At 36.4% G+C, this 18965-nt stretch overlaps 1 protein-coding gene across 1 annotated transcript in view; it reads left to right on the top strand.

Annotated features, from left to right (window-relative positions):
* Positions 1-2075: 2075 nt before the first annotated feature.
* Positions 2076-18965, top strand: part of AHI1 (Abelson helper integration site 1) — a 164623-nt gene continuing 147733 nt past the window's right edge. The window contains exons 1-7 of the mRNA XM_037520436.2: positions 2076-2151; positions 2478-2539; positions 4023-4090; positions 5768-5892; positions 11767-12329; positions 15897-16078; positions 18597-18816. Coding sequence (XP_037376333.1) covers positions 4081-4090; positions 5768-5892; positions 11767-12329; positions 15897-16078; positions 18597-18816 — 1100 coding nt within the window. The 5' untranslated portion in view covers positions 2076-2151; positions 2478-2539; positions 4023-4080. The remainder of the gene's footprint in view (positions 2152-2477; positions 2540-4022; positions 4091-5767; positions 5893-11766; positions 12330-15896; positions 16079-18596; positions 18817-18965) is intronic.

Raw genomic sequence — 18965 nt, 5'->3', positions numbered from 1 at the left:
TTGTTGAGCCTCTTATTATATTTTTTAGTTCAATTATTGCATTCTTTATCTATCTTGTTTAGAAACCAAGATCTAGATGCTATGTGCTTATTACTTTTAAGGAATCATTACCCTAAGATTTGTAGCAGAGAGAGTTAGGGAAGATGGATCAATCGATAGACAGACAGATAGATAGGAAGAGATACAGGCAGACATTTATCTATATTTCTCTCTCTATTTACATATATATTGAAAACTGTGAGTTCATAATAAGATACTTCCAATTCAGTATCACCTTAAGCATCATCCTGAAATTCCTTCTTTCTCATTTGTAACTCTCTTCTCTGTTAGGAAGAAGCATACAACACATAGCTTCTAGAAGGAGCTCTATGTATATCATCTGTTGTTAGTGTCACGAACATTCAACAAATATTCATGAAAACCAACTACTTGGTAGATACTGCAATAGATGCTGGCATTAGAAAATTAGAACCAATGCAAATGACTAAAATATGATTTATAGAAAATTTCCAAAGCATAAAAAGGTATAGTAGGAATTTTTTAAGGAGTTAGTAAAACTGGTTACAATTCAAAGGATAGACATTTTGGAATGAAACGTACAGGAGTCAGACATTATAAGGGAAGGATTTGGGGGCCAAGGGAGAGGACAAGATGTGCAAGAACTGAAGCATACAAAGTTATGAATTATTTTGTATGGTGCATCTAACTCAATACAGTTGAGGCATAAAAATGAAAGAGGCCATGAGAGAACAGTCAGGGAAATGGAATGCTGTATTCTAAGCAAAATAATGAGATTGTCTCCTACAGATCATCTTTGAAGAAGTTTCAGGACAAGAGTGGCCTTATCAGATCCACATATTTTAGTGAGATTATTCTGGTACCAGAATTCAAGGGTCCAAGTGAGAGTGAGAGAAATGGTAAAAAGTACTCTCACAATAAACCCCACGAGAAGAAACGAAGACTGGTATTAGGCATCGAGTTGGGCTGGGTCGGTTATATCCACTGGCTGTGTTAAAAACAGAGTGTTTGGGACTCAATGGGTTGGTAAAAAATTTCAATGCCTTTTCATTGGATTTGGAGACACATTTTGAGATGTAGTGATGCCCATGGGAATGGAGAAGCTATGCAAAGAAATAGGCAAAACACTTTCACGGTACAAAGGAGGCAACAGGTCCTGGTGCGTGACTACAGCCGCTCAGACCGCGGCCTCGACGAGTCATCCGCGGGTATTTCCCTCCCGCGGACACAAAGATGGCGCCGGCGGCAGACATGAGCGCGCGGCTGAGGGGACGGGGCTTGGGGGGGGGGCGGGGGGCGGTTGCTGGGTGTTGAGAAAAGACAGCGATTTTCTGTTTGTTGCTCTGCTTTAAACACACACAGAGAGAACTCAGCGCCGGACGAATTGCGGCTAACTTTCTTTTGCCTTCAGATGTGGTCTCCAGTACAACTAACTCTTCGGGGGCCATGCTTAAAAGGATGTTTCATTTTGTAGGCACGCGATGGCGGGGCCGGAGAACCTGTATCTTTGCTTCCTTCATGTTTCCTAGCCCAGGCGGGTCCCACAACAGCCCCCCGCCTGGCTCTGACCCTCCAGTTCCCCCCCCCACCCCGACCCCAGTGCTGGCTGCCGCTGTGACACACAAATTGCCTTTTTCGCGGGTGCCTGCAGTGGGGGGCTCACGCTTCGATGAGCGGCAGCCTATTCCCGGGGTCCCCACCCTCCTCGACCACCATGGGCCTCGCGCTTTCCGCGCGGGCTCGAGGAGCCGGGCGCGTGGCCCCGGAGCGCGTGCCCGGCCGCCGGCCGCGAGCCCGCGGCGGGAGCGCGCGCACCGCAGCCCTCGGGGCGGGGGCGGGCGGGGCGGGGCGGGACCGCGGGGAGGCGCCGGGACTGGGCCTCGGGCCAGGTCGGGAGCGCGGCCGCCTCGGTTGTCATGGGAACCGCGGCGTAGGCAGGCGCTGACGTCACGGGCTGTGCGCGACCGGCGCTGCGGCCCCGGCTGTCTCCAGCAGCCTGGGTCGCTGGGGGCTGGCGTGGCAGCTCGGCCGACTCCCTCCCTGCCGGGCCCGATCGGCCGCGGCAGCCGCGTGGACCCACCCGGGGCCGGCCGCGGAGGGACGGGCCGGAGGCTGCTCTGCGCGCTTCTCTCCGTGAGTCGTGTGGAGGCGCTCTCGGGCGGGAGCCCGGGCGGGGGCGGTCGGCCAGCCCTGGTCCTCGGGGGGTTCGGGGACTAGGGGGGCTCTTGGATCGGAGGGAGTGGGGGCCGCAGGGCGCCCCGGCCGAGCTCCCCCGAGGGCGGGGATGTGATTTTTGAGCGGTGCCTTTGCGTACTTTTCCGCTCCTCGCTGTGGCTTCTGGTCTCCAGTGTTTGGCCTGGTGTCCTGAAAAGTGAAGGCAATCTCTGCCGTCCCTGCTCCAGATTCTGCTTTAAACTCTTTAAATCAGTTGCGTCCTAAGTGCTCTTATTCCCTTGTAGGCTGTCAACCTGGTGCTGAATCTTGAACCTGTGAAATGCCTTCTTAATACATTCGAGAAAAGGTGATCGATGTGTTAACGTTTGTAAGAACAGTTACATTAATAAGAAGAGTTCCGTAGGTATAAAAACAGGAGAAAATGTATGCCATGTAAGAATCCTTATCAAATGGTTGTGTGCGTTTCAGCATTATTGTGAAAACATTTACTTACTGATGAGTTTGGCTTTTCCTTTATTGGGTCAGGGATGATAACTTGTCTGTCACCTGTTGCATTAGCTATTGCTGTTACTTCTTTGCCTTTCAGAAAGAAGATAGCTTAAGTGGACTTAGAGAAATGGTTACAAACAACATTTGAAAGCAATTTAAATGCCTTTTAAAACTATATTTAGACTATTGTTTATTTAGACTCTTGCTTATTTAGTGATTAAATTATGTATGCAGGGTTTTTTTTTCGTTTCCCCCCTGCTGTAAAATTTGACTAAGGAGTGAGTGAATTGTCCTGGCCTCTGATTTTTCTCCCTTTGGCCTTCAGGCATATACTGACTGGTAGTCAAGGGATCAGGGAAAAAGTAAAATGAGGTGAAATGTTATGTAGTTAATTTTCCTCTTAGCAGCTCCTGTAAAGGGGTTTGCAAGGGAGACGCTTTAAAATAATGGCATATAAGGGTCAGGGTTGTCATTTTAAGTCTAACCGTAATTTTTGCTAATGATAGTACTCATCAAATATTTGTCATTCATTTGTTGATGTATTTGCTGTAGTACTCTTTTTTTTAATTTTTTTAAAAAAAGATTTATTTATTTATACAAGCACTGGGTACATTGAGAAGCACGGGAGGGTGAGAGAATCCACCAGAGCCAGAGCGGAGAGCAGAACAGGCAGGCAGACAAAATACACTGCTGAGGGGAGCAGCGGGCATGGCAGGAGAGGTCTGCGCGCCATGTGGGACCCTTGGGGATTAACTGGCGCTGCAGAGGCTGCGGGCAGCTTCGCAGCCCAGCGCTCAACCGCTGTGCCACCGGGGAGGCCGTGTAGTATACTCTTTAACATCTACACATGCTTATTTCTGTAATGTACTTGCTGTGTTATCATGAAGTGATATTAACACATTAATTGTGCATTAAATTAGGTACTATTAAATTACTAAAATTTGTGCATTAACTATTAAACTTTAAATTACTAAAGTAAATATTGTGAATGTGTAGTTTACCTAATCATGTGCTTTTAATGTTATAATAATTGACATAGGTAACTTACCAAACACCTGAAACACTTTTAAAAATGTATTTATGTACCAAGTTAGATTTGTTTCCTTTAAAAAAGTTAGTTGTTTCACATATGTATTATATTCAAATATGTTCCTATGTGCTCTACCTTATTTTGTATCTAAACTGGTTCACATGTATTCAAGTCATTTGCACAAGATTGGAGTAAGGGATCTTTATTGACATAAAGATGATGTAATGGACAATGATAAATTCTTGCATGAAGAATACTTTATCATTTCTATTTGGAAGTTACCTATTATAAATTCTCTTTGTTTTGACAGGATCCTGGTTGAGTCATTGCTTTACATTATAACTTAATGCTTTTCATAAACCTAAGCTATGCCCACTGGTAAGACTTTTGAGAAATTTCTTCATATAAAGTATTTTTTATTTAAAGTCTGGGTTATTTTAAGGGGCTCTTGAACCAATTAATTAATGTAACAGATACCACTGACTAAACAATACATCTAGAGATATTTAATAATTTGGTATTCAATTTTCTATTTGATATTGGTGACTATTGTTAGTATGTATTCAGCAGATAGCAGTTTGGTAAATAATAATTGCAGCATATGTTTAGTTTGTAGACCATCATCAGAATGGATGCTTAATTCTAGAGAAAGTGTCAGTAGCTTCTTCCTAAAGGGCAAACTTTAGGTAATAGTTTAGATTTGGTCTCGCTACACATACTAAATTCTGCCTTGGAAGCATGAAAGTAGCCATAACAATTCTTAAATGAATTGGGCATGTTTTTCTTTGAATAAAACTTTCAGTAAATAGGTGACTGACTTGCATTTTGTCAATACCTGCCCTGGGGCATTCATTCATTCATTCATTCATTCAGCATTTATTTATTTAAATGTTTATTGAGGACTTAATCAGTGCTAGATTTATGATAGTAGATAGTTATGAACTATACAGAATAGGAGGAGACACAGTTTATTTGCAGAGTCACAATTGCAATTTCAACTGTAGTGCTTAAAAGGAAAGAACAGTCTTCTATGTGGGAACCAGGGAAATTTAGATGAGGTTTACAGGAAGTTTAGAAGCAGTATATAACAGGCAGCTTAACACCAGCAAGGTAAGGAGTTAGAGGAATTTTGTGCCAGCTAAAAATGCTTTCACTGGGAAAGGATTTTGTCTTGATTTGAATCTAGGGAATTAGGCAGGCACAGCAAGATCTCCATAGAACCTGCAAAGAACTTGTTTGATTTGTACTAAGTGAAATGGGAAACTTGTAGAGTCTTAAGTAAGGGAATGACATGATCTGATTTATGTTTTAAAGAGAAAAAAAAACTTGCAATCATTAATATTTACTCAATGTCCATAATTGTGTGAGCAAGTATTGGCATTTTTTGTGCAGGATGATCTTTGACATAGAACTATTGTATTTTTACAGATAATGAAGATCAAATTTAGAGATGTAAAATAACTTGTTTAAGACCACATAATTAACAGTGGGTGAAGCTAATGTTCATCATAAATAAAAAGTTATCTTAGCAAGGGAATTTTTAAGAAAGGAGGCCAAAAAGTAAGAGAGGTACAGGTGATGAGTCGCTAAATTTAAAAGCAAAGTTTTTTTTTTTTTTTTAATTTTCTGTGTTTTTTGTTTTTTTTTTTAAAGATTTATTTATTTATTTATACAAGCACTGGGCACAGTCGGAGGCACGGGAGGGTGAGAGAATTCACCAGAGCCAGAGGGGAGAGCAGAGCAGGCAGACTGATGAAGTATACTGCTGAGGGGAGCAGCGGGCATGGCAGGAGAGGTCTGCGCGCCATGTGGGACCCTTGCCTGGCAGCTGGGGATCAAACCGGCACTGTAGAGGCTGCGGGCAGCTTCCTAACCCAGCGCCCAACCGCTGCGCCACTGGGGAGGCCCTCAAAAGCAAAGTTTTTAAACAAAGGATTGGTAAATTGTTCAAGTGCAGCTGGAAAACTCATGCAAGTGTTTATAAGACTGTTAATAATGCAGATGTGTGTATAATAGAGTTGTATAGAAAATGACATGAGTCTTTATCATTTATAGTTGAGAGTGAAGCCAAACTGAAAACCAAAGTTCGCTTTGAAGAATTACTTAAAACCCACAATGACCTCATACGTGAAAAAAAAAAGCTGAAGAAAAAAATTGTTAAATCTGGAGAAAAAATATCTGTGAGTAATTGATAATTTATAATGGGAACATAAAATTGTCTGCATTAAATTGTGGCTTTCATACTAAAACTCTAAGGAACCTTGCATATTAATATCAGGAAATTTATGTCATGGTCAATCAAACATCATAAAACTAGCATTAGTCAGCATCACTTTTGGAATATTGAGTTTAGTCTCGAGTACTGAGTAACAGACAAACAGTCAAGAGTGTCTACAGGTAAGGGGAAACTCAAAACTAGTCTTATTACACATTTTTAAAGAAAATCAATATTCTTAACGCAGAATTGAGTTGCGAACTTAGGAGGCAATATCTTATTCCAGATAGATATTCAGTGGCTTATCTTTATTTGGACTTATTCTTGTGACGCTGCCCAGAATCTGGAGAAATCAGTGGAACCTTAAGGTAATAATTTGCCTTTTGTACTTGAGGTATGCTTTTAATTGAGAGAACTTTTGAACACATATATAAACTTTTGATCACTGAAAATACAGAACTCAGGCTATACTAAGCAATCAACAATTGACTACAACCTAATTGCTGGAGTTTTATAGAGTCTTTAGTAGCATCCATAGTTAATGCATTGTTCATTCTTCAAAAGTACCTCAGTATTTCAGTTGCACCTTTATTTCCTATGATCCTCATCTCTTGTGTTCTTGTACAAGCACACATAACTCTTGTATATTCTGATGATTGATCATAGTGGTTCTTGACAGTGTTTTATGATGAATTGTATACATCTTAAATTGTGCATCTAGAATTTTTACCCCATTCTGTGTTCTATAAAGTGACCTGTTCATTTTAATTTTTTTTTCTAGGAGCTATCAATGTAGTAATATATATTCTAAATGGAGACAAAAATAAGTTCTAACATTGGTCAGAATTTAGCTGCACACTTTGTGAGAGGTACACAGTACACCATTGTAGTACCTCACCCCAGTTTAGGACTACTGATACAGTTGGGCCAATTCGTATGCCTGTATTACCCTAGACAGATGAGCTGTTTCTGGTGGCTCTCTCTTGCAGTGCAGTAGGGTCAGTGCAAGTGGAGGATGAAACATTGCACATTGGTATATGCCTTTCTGTCAGAAGAGGTGGTCTATGTTGGGCAAAAGCAAAAAGAACGTTGGAAGCAATTATATGCAGGTATTTTATGAACTTGTTCAAAGGAAAAACTCATTTTTTCTCACAGTTTTAAAACTAAGATTAGTGAGAGTGAATAAAATGCAGTAAATAACCCAGGAGTGCTAAATGAAATGGATAACCATGAAATGGGGAGAAGTTATGTACAATTCCATAAGGTCCAGTTTGTATATTGGGACACATAAATGTGTCACAAAAATGAGGTCACTTAGCATAATCTTTTCAAACTCTTGGCAAATACCATTCCACTCAAGGTTTCTTTTCATTCAGAGATTATGCATACACTAAGAAAAAAAGTAGGAAGAAACTTTTCAGTTTAAAAGAAGAGGAGTATTTCTGGAGCATTTAGATACAAAAAAACTTCTTTGAAATGCTTTAGGAAATAGAGAAGAAATACCTGCTTTCATTTATTAGATAACTGAGTGCTTTCTTTCAAACATTCTTGTAAACATTTTATATATGCACTCATTTTTAATACAGACAGCAAAAGTTATGAGACATAATCTCTATTTATTATAAATGAGAAAACTGAGGAAAGTTTAAGTAACTTGCCCAAAGTTGCATGGTGGTGGAACCAAGACACAAACTTTAGCAATCTTACTGCATAATGCCCTCTCTTAGCCACAGCCCAACAGGACCTCTTCTAATAAGATATGAAGAGATCATATCTCTTCAGAACAAGAACAGGGGGTGCTATGTACAGAATAGGCTGAGGTTGAATAAAGAGGAGACTGAGATAAGGAAATGGAGCTTGGAAAAAGCCATAAGAAGAAAGTGTATAATAATGGCAATTTCAAACTACTGTTTTCCAATTGTATGTTATCACTGTGATAAGTCACAAAGTTAATATTTTTACCAATAGCTAAAATTAATTGCTAATTTTTATTGGACATAAATATTTTTGAGTCAGATGGAACGTCTTTGAGTTTTACAATTATTATCCTAGGGATAGCCTTATGAATAAGTTCGGGATAACATTATTGAGTAATTTCTGTCATTGCATGTGAAGAAATAGTATAAATAAAGGCCATAAACATTAGGATGCATAATCACTAAATGAGCAAAAGGCATGAAAAATAAAACCAATCACACGAGAAAATAACAATGACTGATAAAATATAGAAACACTTTAAAAGAGATTCAGATTGGAACACAGAAGTGATACTTTTGTTTACCAGGTAGATATTTGAATATTGTTTAGTTGTAGGATAGAGAGCAGGCTTTTCAATACAATGCTAGTAGAAGGGTGAAATAGTAAAGCAAATATAGACAACTCTTTCAGGGATTTTGGTTGTGAAAAGGAGTATTATCAAGATGATATTGATTGAATTCAAGCGTTTAAATGCTTGGTATTTAAACACTGGTAACAGACTAGATAGTGGGGAGATTGATGATCTGGGGAGAGGAGAGTTTTCTAGAACGCAAGTAGAAAAGACCCACTGTTCATTATGAAGAGAAGGAAGATCATTTTGGGTGCATGGAAACTTGTAGACTTGATAGCAGAAAGTTCCAACTTTCCATGTGAGAACTTATATCTGTGAGAATAGGCAGGAAATGACATTAGATGTTACAGGTGAGTAAAGAAAATTTGAAATGTAGCCAGTGTGAAGAAGGTAAGAGAGTACAAATGAGCACAATATGCACAGAAGAGAATCACCTACTTGATTTGAAATCTCGGTAGAGTTTGTAAACCAGATAATTGAGACAGCACCAGCTTTTGAAGTGGTGTTGTTTTTCACCAGTTTTCAACATCTTGGTTATAGTTATGGAGATGAAGATCACTTAATTTGAACAGTGCTGGAGTTTTGATAAGTTTATTGAGTTTTTGGCAGATAAATGTGATGAATGGAAAGTACGTAATAATGGCAAGTGAAGACTGAAGTGATGGAGTGTGAAATCAAAGTATCAGGAACTGTGTTTAAGAGAAGCATGAAAAATAAGAATGTATTGGGTTTTGAGCATAATGAACTATTTGATACCATTAAGTCTGGAGTGGCTTGATACTCAGCAGTAGTAAGAATAAATGCTTACAAGTGCTAAGAAGAGAGGAAACAATTAGGTTTTAGCTGTTACTAATTTTGAAGTTGCATCTGAATATTTGCTTTTTAAAGGTAGACGTTTAAATCATGTTTTGTTCATTATCATCTGACTATTTTATTTCATTTTGATTTTACTCCATGATTTTGTGTCTCATTTTATCCTTATAACTCTTGTGATGGTGTTATCTTTTATGAATGATAGTGTCTAGAATTTTTTTGTTTTGTATATCAAATTTATTTTAAAATGTGGAAAGTCTTCTAGATTCTCTAGCTTTAGTTAACTTAGGTATTCATTCACTTCTATAAATGCTGACTTGTAATTAAAGTTGAATTATCTCGGCTCTGTTAGAACAAGTTTAAGACCCTGGTTGTCTTGGGATGAGTAAATAAAGAACTTTTTAGTGGATCAGACTTATTAAAAGTGAGTTAACTGTTGTGAGAGAAAAGCCCAGTAGTATTTAAAAGAGTCCCAACAAAATCTAGGCAATGATGTAAAATTTCTGGCATCTGATCAAATATTACCAGGGATTTAAGAAAAGGAAACTGAAATGACCCATAATCAAAGGAGAAAAAGTTCTAGAAAAGTAATAGGAGATTAAAAACAGATCTAATGATTGAAATAATATAGTACTTGAAATTATAAATAGACTAAAGGAGATTATCATCATATTGGGCACTGCAGAATAAAAAAAACTTGAAGAAATAACATAAATGATCTGAATTGAGTAGCCTATGCTGAGTGACAAGAGCTATTGATTAAATATTAGGCAACTTTGTAAATTGATTGTTAAGGTATTGGTAGCTTAAAATTGTTCATACTTAAGTCATGGAGATCATCAGCCCTAGACATGAGGACTTTTTTCATTATGCTCTACCCTGTCTGGAGCATTTGTTTATCAGCATGCCACTGAAACTCTGGGGGTGGAAAGTAGTGGAACAGAACATCGGTGACCTGTAGGACCGTCTTGAGCATTTTAACTTATTTATACACGTGTACTTGGAGTTTGAGCAAGAGGTAGAGACAGAAAATGTAGTTGAAGAAGTGATAAAATGTTTTTGGATTTTACAAAAACCCACAGGTCCAAGAACTCAAAAATAAAGAGAAAAAAAGGTGAATAAAATTATACCAAGATATTTCATACTTAAATTGCTGAAAGCCAGGAATAAAATGTAAATCTTAAAAGCAGCCCGAGAAAATAAAGACATTTTATACAGAACAGAAAATGTCAAAACTATTTCAACTAAAAGACATTGGGCCAAAATATTAAAAGAAAAAATTGTCCACCTAGAATTCTACATCCAGAAGATAAGTCTCTCAAAAATGAAGGTGAAATAAGTTTTTTGATGTGAACAAAATCTCAGAGAACTCATTATTCGTAGGCTTGCAGTGTAAGAAAGTTTTTTTTTTTTTAAAGTAAAATAATTCCCAGTGGAAATTTGAATTTACAAAAACGAGAGAAGTACATAGCAAATAGTAACTGTGATATAGGAGGGTTTTCCTCATTTAAAAAATTCTCTTTATAATTTAACTTTTTAAAAATTTAATTTTTAATTGAGGTAATATTTGGATACCTCTGTCAGGTGTTACCACCATAGTGCAGTCACTACCAAATCATCCATAGTGTACCACCATAGTCCATTGTGCTTCCTCCCCTCTTTATTACTTCTTCTCAGTCCCTCCTCCCCTGGTGTTTCAGTTCTTTAGTCAGTTCTCAAGGGGTTGAAAAGCGAGAATGATAACAATGGTTACTGAAGGATTTATAATATATGTAGAAGTCTGACACTATAACACAAAGTGTAGGAGAAAATAAATAAAAATACACTTTTGTAAACTCTTTAAAATATAAGTAAAGTGGCATTATTTGGTGATAGGTGGTGATAAGTTAAAGGAATATACTGTAAAACTTAGAGCAATTACTATAAAAAAGTTGAAAGCTAAAAAACCAGTGCCACAATAAAATATGGGAAAAGCAGAAAAAGGAAAGAACAGATTGGACAAATAGAAAGCAAGCAACACAGTGGTATAGCAGAACCTAGCTATATCAAGAATCACTTTAAATATAAATGCTCCTACAAATCCATTAGAAGGTGGAGATTATCAGATCACTAAATAAACTATTGGAAACCCACTTGAAATATATGACACAGGTGATTTTTTTTAATTAAAAATATCCCTCATTTTAAATAATTTCAATTGGGAATCAAAGGTAAGGTGTGTGCTTAGTCTGTCATTTGATTTAACTTGATAGTATTTAATGCCATTTTTAGTGATACATGTAGACTAATTAATTGCAGGGTAATCCTCAGGCTATGTATAGACTTTTGGTTTTGGAAATTATTTTAAAGCAAGATAAATAATGAGTATATTTTTTATTAGGGAAATAAATGTTTTATACTCAGTGGCTCTGTTACCAGTTTGTCAGATATTTCTTAATCAGAGTGTAGATCATTCTGCCAAAGGAAAGTAGCATTTCAGATTAAATTACTACTTAATTTACTCATTTAATCTGAATTTACTGCCAGAAATTGCTAATGTAATGCTGGGAGAATGAAGTGGGAAAGTATTCTTTGGATGCTCTAGAATCACTGTGTTCAAGTAAGAAATGTGATAATCTTCCCAGTATGACACTAATTGGTATGCTCTTTATAACCAAACTCTGCTTAGCTGAAACTATCATTGTGTTTTCTATCTAGCTTGACACTGTAAGAAGCAATCTTCAGAATATTAGAGAAATTGAAAGTGATGAAGTAAGTGCTACTAGCACTAATAATCCAAAGAACATGGGGGTCACTAAAAACAAATCCAGGAATCTGCAGTCAACAACTGAAAATGCAGATGATGATGGTAGTGTAGAGGAAGACAAGCAGGAAATGGAGCACAGGAAGGTTATCAAAACAGCGCGCCAGGTGACTGCACAGGAGATGGACCTAGAGGCTCCTGAGAAGAAGCTGGGTTCCACTCCTCAGAAAGCACAAAAAAAGGCACCACCAACGGTTGTTCATCAGAAAATTGAGAAGGCAGATGAAGAAAGAGAACATCAAAATTTAGATGAAGAAGAAGATGAACTAATGCAAATGTACCAGGTCCAAGTGGCTGAAGAAATGGCAAAGGAGATTAAGATGAAAATAAGGAAGAAACTCAAAGAGCAGTTGACTTTCTTACCTTCAGATACTTCATTGCATGATGACAAACTGAGCAGTGAAAAAAAGAAAAAGAAAAAAAAGAAAGTTCCAGTCCTATCTAAAGATGAAACAAGGTACTTCATATTGATAAATATGCAGTGCCCTCTTAAAAAAAACATTTATTTTCAGCTTTTGAGTGATACTGGGAGTTTGACAGAAAATTCTTAGCCTTTCATTTGTTCACATTGCCAGTACAATAACAACAGCTAACTTTTATGTAGAAACTTACTATGTGTTAAATGCTATATGAGTGTTAACTCATTTAATCCTTATGATAACTCTTTGAGATATGTTATCTTCTTTCGCAGATGAGGAAACACAAGGATTTAAGTTACAGATCAACTAGGAAGCCGAGCCAAAACCTTGGCTTTCTTGCTCCAGAATTTCTACCCTTAACTACCCACTTATACCTGCTTTTTAAATAATATAAACTTAATTACATCCCTTTTTTTGAGTCACAAATGCCTTTTTGGATATCTGAGTATACTTTTGTTTCCTTATTATAGAAATATATTCACTCATTTTAGACCATACAGACACAAAGGAGAAAACATTAACAATCTACTAATCCATAGTCCACAGTTTTGTGTTCTTCTAGCCTTTTTCCCACATATGTTACTTAGACATATATGCTTGCATATAAAAGATGAACTTTGGTTATTATATTTTTATGTCTGCCCTAGGGAAATGAGAATGTCTTAGCTACCATAATTAGCTTTTTCTGCATTCCACATTTAAATAAACAACTTGAGGCAATGAACATTTTGTATTTGATATTCCCAGTTCAGGGATAATTTTATCTAATGTCCTCATATGAAAATAATTCCCTTCTTATCAAAGGCTAAACAACTCATGGTAACAAAGAGAGGCCAAATAGAGTTGCTGCAGGGCCATGTTAATATATTTTTTGGTTATCTATTGCTATACTTAAAAATTATCACTGAACTTAAAAGCTTAGAACTACACAAACTTGTTCAGTTTCTGTGGATCATGAGTCTGGGTATGTTTTAACTGAGTGCTTCTGAATCAGGATCTCTCATAGGCTTCAAGCAGGATGTCATGTGATCTGGCTGGGAGGGGTGGGGATTTGCCAGGTAATGAAGCCTTGGAAGATTTGGCTGATCCACTTTTATGCACACTCGTGGCCTTTGGCACATCTGACTAATTTTTGCCCAGAGACATCAGTTCTTTGCCACATGGACTGGCACCTGGCTTTTGACTTCCTCAGAGTTAGGGCTCCAAGAGAGAGCAAGACCAAAGTCATTGTCTTTTTAGAACCCAATGTTAGAAGTGGCTTTCATTATTTTTGTCATATTCTGTCTTTTAGAAATTAATCACTAGGTACAGTCTATAGTTAGGGGAAGGATTCCATGAAGATAATAAATGTCACCAGAGCCCACACAATTCTTTAAATCCTCTTCTAATGGTTGCTTATCTGTCTATATGAACTAGTAAGTTATATCCACTATTAAATAAGGTTAGTTCATGAATTTTGACTAAAACCATGTCATCTGTGTGACAGTGACATGCACAATGTTAATATTTGGTAATGTAATAAAATGGCATGGGTTTCATAAATTACTAATTTGAAATAATGATATTTTTCAACCTCTGTGTATATGACTATATTAGGAGTCAATTTTTTATTATTTAAATACAGATTGATAAATTACAAATAAACAGGGACTGTTTATACAACTCATATTTCTTTCTTTTTTTTTAAATAATAAATTTTATTTTTATATTCCCCCATACAATTGCAAATGCCCCATTCTGACCCCAATCCCTCCCCTCCCACCCCCCACCCCCAAAAAGTGTCTCTGGTTCATAGTTTTTTGTTGATTTTGATTTTCACTTTCTTATAGTTATTCATTTTCCTGGTCCCTTATTTAAGTTTTCTAGATTCCTGCTATGAGTGAGACCATCCGGTATTTTTCTTTTTCTTTTTGGCTTATTTCGCTGAGCATGATCCCTTCCAGCGCCATCCATGTTGCTGCAAATTGCATGTGTTTATCTTTTTTGAATGCTGAGTAATATTCCATGGTATATATGTACCACATCTTCTTGATCCAGTCATCTATTTTTGGGCATTTGGGCTGTTTCCAAAGCTTAGCTATTGTAAATAGTGCTGCTATAAACATAGGGGTGCAGGTGCTCTTTGGAATTGATGTTTCTGTGTCCTTTGGGTAAATACCTAGGAGTGGAATTGCTGGATCATATGGAAGCTCTATGTTTAGTAGGTCCAGAAATCTCCACACATCTCTCCATAGTGGTTGGACCAGTTTGCACTCCCACCAACAGTGTAAAAGAGTTCCTTTTTCTCCACAACCTCGCCAACATTTGTTGTTGCTAGTTTTTTTTTTTTTTTTTTTTAACAATTTTTTTTTTAAAGATTTATTTATTTATTTATACAAGCACTGGGTACAGTCAGAAGCATAGGAGGGTGAGAGAATTCACCAGAGCCAGAGCGGGGAGCAGAGCAGGCAGAAGGACCGAAGTACACTGCTGAGGGGAGCAGCGGGCGGCAGGAGAGTTCTGCGCACCATGTGGGACCCTCCTCCGGTGGCCGGGAAGCAGCCAGGGATCGAACTGGCGCTGCAGAGGCTGCGGGCAGCTTCACAACCCAGCGCTCAACGGCTGCGCCACCGGGGAGGCCCCGTTGCTAGTTTTTTTAATATGTGCCATTCTCACTGGTGTAAGATGGTATCTCATGGTAGTTTTGATTTGCATTTCCCTGATTACAAGTGATGTTGAACATTTTTTCATATGTCTGTTGACCATTTGCATTTCCTCTTCAGAGAAGTTTCTTTTTAGCTCTTCTGCCCATTTTTTGACTGGGTTATTTTCTTTGTTGTTGCTGAGTCTCATCAGCTCTTTGCAGATTTTTGTGATCAGTCCTTTATCATTAGTGTTGTGTGCAAAAATGTTCTCCCAGTTGGTGGGGTTTCTCTTTGTTTTTGTTATTGTCTCTTTTGCTGTGCAGAAGCTCTTTAATTTGATGTAGTCCCAGCTGTTTATCTTTGCCTTCACTATCACTGCTTTGGGTGATGTGTCTGTAAAGATGTCTTTGATATGCAAATCACGTAGTTACAACTCATATTTTTGAACTGCTACAGTTATCAGCTCATGTGATACCGATTTTAATTTTCTTAATTTAAGAAATTTTCTTAAATCTTTATGAAAGGATGTAGTGGCACAGCACATTGGAAAACATAAGCAATTCATTTTTACCTAGAAATCAAAAATTGAATATCTGAAAACATCCTTTTTGTTTTTGAATAAATTTAGAAATGTATTAATCATTTACTTGGAAGTAGAATGAGGATGCTTTGATCACTATTATTTAAAAGCAGATTCACTGCTCATAAATTGCAATTTTAATTTTTGCTGACATTTCCAGCTCAATTTAATTTAGCTCATAGGATATGTATATATAACCTATCACTGTGTATAAAAAATATCCATAATACTAAGTTTAGCAGGTAACCATTTGACAGGTAACATAAGAAAATAAATTTTTTAGAAAGAGATAATGCTGATTTTAGATGGTCCTTTCCTTTATTAACTGTTCCCTTTGTTTTACCACGAATGATAATAATAATTTATTTGTGCTGGTTTGTACTTTGTGGTTGTATTTTTAGTACATTGACCAAGTCTGATGACACAGTTGAAAATGAGCAAAAAAAGGAGTCTGCACCCGGAATTGTTATTTCTGATTCTCATCAAAATGATGAAATAAATTCAATGTTACAAAATGTAGAAGATAGCATCAAAGAAGACACAAAATCCAAACCCCCCAAGAAGAAAAAGAAGGCCAAAGCAGGTTTGTTATCCAAATTAAATGAAATCTGTGCCTTGGTAGAAAAAAACTTTATTCTAAGACTTTTTATCCTTAATGAATCTAACTGAAAAAAATCCAGTATAGAATATTTGATATTCTTGAATTCATCTGGATTAAAATATTCATTTAGTTATAACTCTGGGTCTCTGTAATGAGCTAGTATTATTTGAGTTATCTCTAATTCTTGACTTATTTTAATTTAGCTCTAGAATGATGTTTACTTTGTGGTTGATATTGTGACATAGAAGATTTCTTCTTTATACAATTGTTTAGATTCCCCTAAATAATTAATTCATAGTTATTGAAAGCTATAAATGGTCAGCAGCCAATAAACATTTCAGAACTTAAGCCTGTATCCCTGTGTCCATCATGGAATTTTCCTAATTCCTCAGCTAATTTAGCTTCTGTCCTGTCCCCACTTTTTCTTTTACCCTCTTGTTTTTGCTCTACCGCTACACTCTTTTCTATTATCTTTTCTTAATAATCCTGCCTTTTTAAAACCTCTTCCATTTTTTTCTTCTCAATTGCCATTTATTTGGCCAAAAATTGGTACTGAAATAGACAATTTTGGAATTTATGGTACCTATTCATTGAATGATGTAATCGGTAATTTCTTCATTTTTAAATTTGCTCAAGTCTTCTATATATCATTTTAAGAAATGGAATTATCTTTTTATATTTATATAATGTGTGAGAATATTTTATATATCTGAATATCCATTTTTTTCCTCAGTTATAAATAAACACACATAGGGCAATTATGATATCATGACAGTCTGGGTTTTATTTATTCTTTGCTGTCTTTTGATCAACGGAATTTTAAAGTAAAATTCCAATTTATCTTTTTTTTTTGCTTCGATCATGTGTTCTTTCTGTGATATAAGAAATCTTTCCAAAGTCCTAAAGATGTGTTTCAATGAAATATTTTCTAATAATTTATAATTAATTTATAATGGTGAGTGGTGGTTGTCAAGAACCATTCTTTCTCATGTGAATATATAATTCACCTAGTACAGTTTACTGAAGAGAGCCTCTTTTTACTGTTTTGTGGTGTCTCTTTTATCATAAATGACATGACCTTGTAAATGGATCCATTTCTGTAGTCCATTCTATTACATTAGTCCACATCATCACCATCCTGTGTTAATTACTGTAGTTTTATAACAGGTCTTACTATTTTGGAGTGTAAGTGCTCAGCTTTTTCCCTCTACTTCAACATTGCCTGTGCCATTATTTTCTCCTTGCATTTCTATATGAATTTTAGAAGCAGCTTCACAGTTCTCCCTCCTCCTTACCCTTTTACACCCCTCATGATTTTTTGTGCATGTTGGGTCAATCTAAAGAGAGTCACAATTTAACAATTCTCTAAGTAGTCTTAATATCTTTACAAAGTATTGATTCTTACCATACATGAAATTGGCATTTACTTATTCAGTTTACCTTGAAAATATTGTAAACTTCAGTAAAGTTTCTTCTTGTATTTATTTGTAGGTAGTTGGTGTTTCTTAAGGCTATTTTAAAAGATAATGATTTTAAAAATTTTGTTTTCTGTTTGTTTCTGGTATACATATATAGAAATGTTAATTTGTTTTTAAAAGGTTAACATTGTGTCAGTGTTCTTGCTAAATTCATTTTATTTCTAAGACTTTATCCATAGATTATTTTGAATTTTCCACATGTATAGCCCTATCATCTGTGAAGAATAATTTTATTGCTTCTTTTTCAGTCTGTACATCTTAAGTCCTTTCTCTTGTCTTGATACACTAGTAAGGACTCCCATTACAATTTTAAATACAAATAGAATAACATGTACTCTTCTCTTGTTACCAGTCCTGTGGGAAGCTTTCATTTTGTCATTTTTGAATATGATGTTTGCTAGAGATTTTTTTTGTAAATAATCTCTAATAGACAATGACTTATATTTTTAATTGGGAGACCATTTTTTTATCATGAGTAGCTTTTAAATTTTATCAGATGTTTTTTCTGCATCTATTAACATGATCAGATAAGTTTCACCCTTTGTTCAATTAATATGGTTTTATTAGGACAGGCATTAAACCATCTTTGTGTTCTTGACAGAAGTAGGAGTGCCCACTTGGTTGTGATGTATTATCTTTCACTTTTATCTCCTATTAGATTTGACTTGTTGATAGTTCATTTGGGGTTTTTATATCTGTGATGAGGAAAGTGATTATTACTTTAACCTTCTTGAAATACTGTTTTTGAAAAGTGGCTTATGGTGTAAATTAACCATTTAATTTATAGGGCTTCATCTTTACCTGATTTGTTTCAGGCCACTACCTGTGGTCATTGATGGGGAAATAAATATTCTTCACCCCAGTTTAATACTTTAATAAACACAATATTTTACTCTTAGAGTTTAGTGTGCTTTTTTCCCCTGGCTCTTTCTTCCCCCTTTTAAGTTCCGTTGTTTAATTGTTGTAGGAACAATTAATTATTACCTGTTATAATTGTAACAACTTTTGTTATATGCCTATAGTTTCAGGTGATAATGAAGACACTGATGGTGATGGTGTTCATGAAATAACAAGCCAGGACAGTCCACTTTATCCCAAACGTTTGCTTGATGATGACCTTGTCCTGGGAGTTTACATTCACCGAACTGATAGACTTAAGTCAGATTTTTTGATTTCTCACCCAATGGTAAAAATTCATGTGGTTGATGAGAATACTGGTCAATATGTCAAGAAAGATGATAGGTAATGTTTTAAGTTGAAATTAAAACTGTCTACAGAAGTCATTTTCTGCTACTGAAAGTTAAATGGAATACACTTATGGATATGTATTAGAGAATAGTCTACTAATTGTATGTGTTCATCAAACATTGATAGTGATGAATATAATTTAT

Source organism: Talpa occidentalis, unplaced genomic scaffold (genome assembly GCF_014898055.3).
Source record: "Talpa occidentalis isolate TD23 unplaced genomic scaffold, MPIMG_talOcc4v2.1 talOcc4.2, whole genome shotgun sequence".
Lineage (NCBI taxonomy): Eukaryota > Metazoa > Chordata > Mammalia > Eulipotyphla > Talpidae > Talpa > Talpa occidentalis.
Note: the sequence above shows the minus strand (reverse complement) of the source record. Positions and strands in the feature narration are given on the sequence as shown.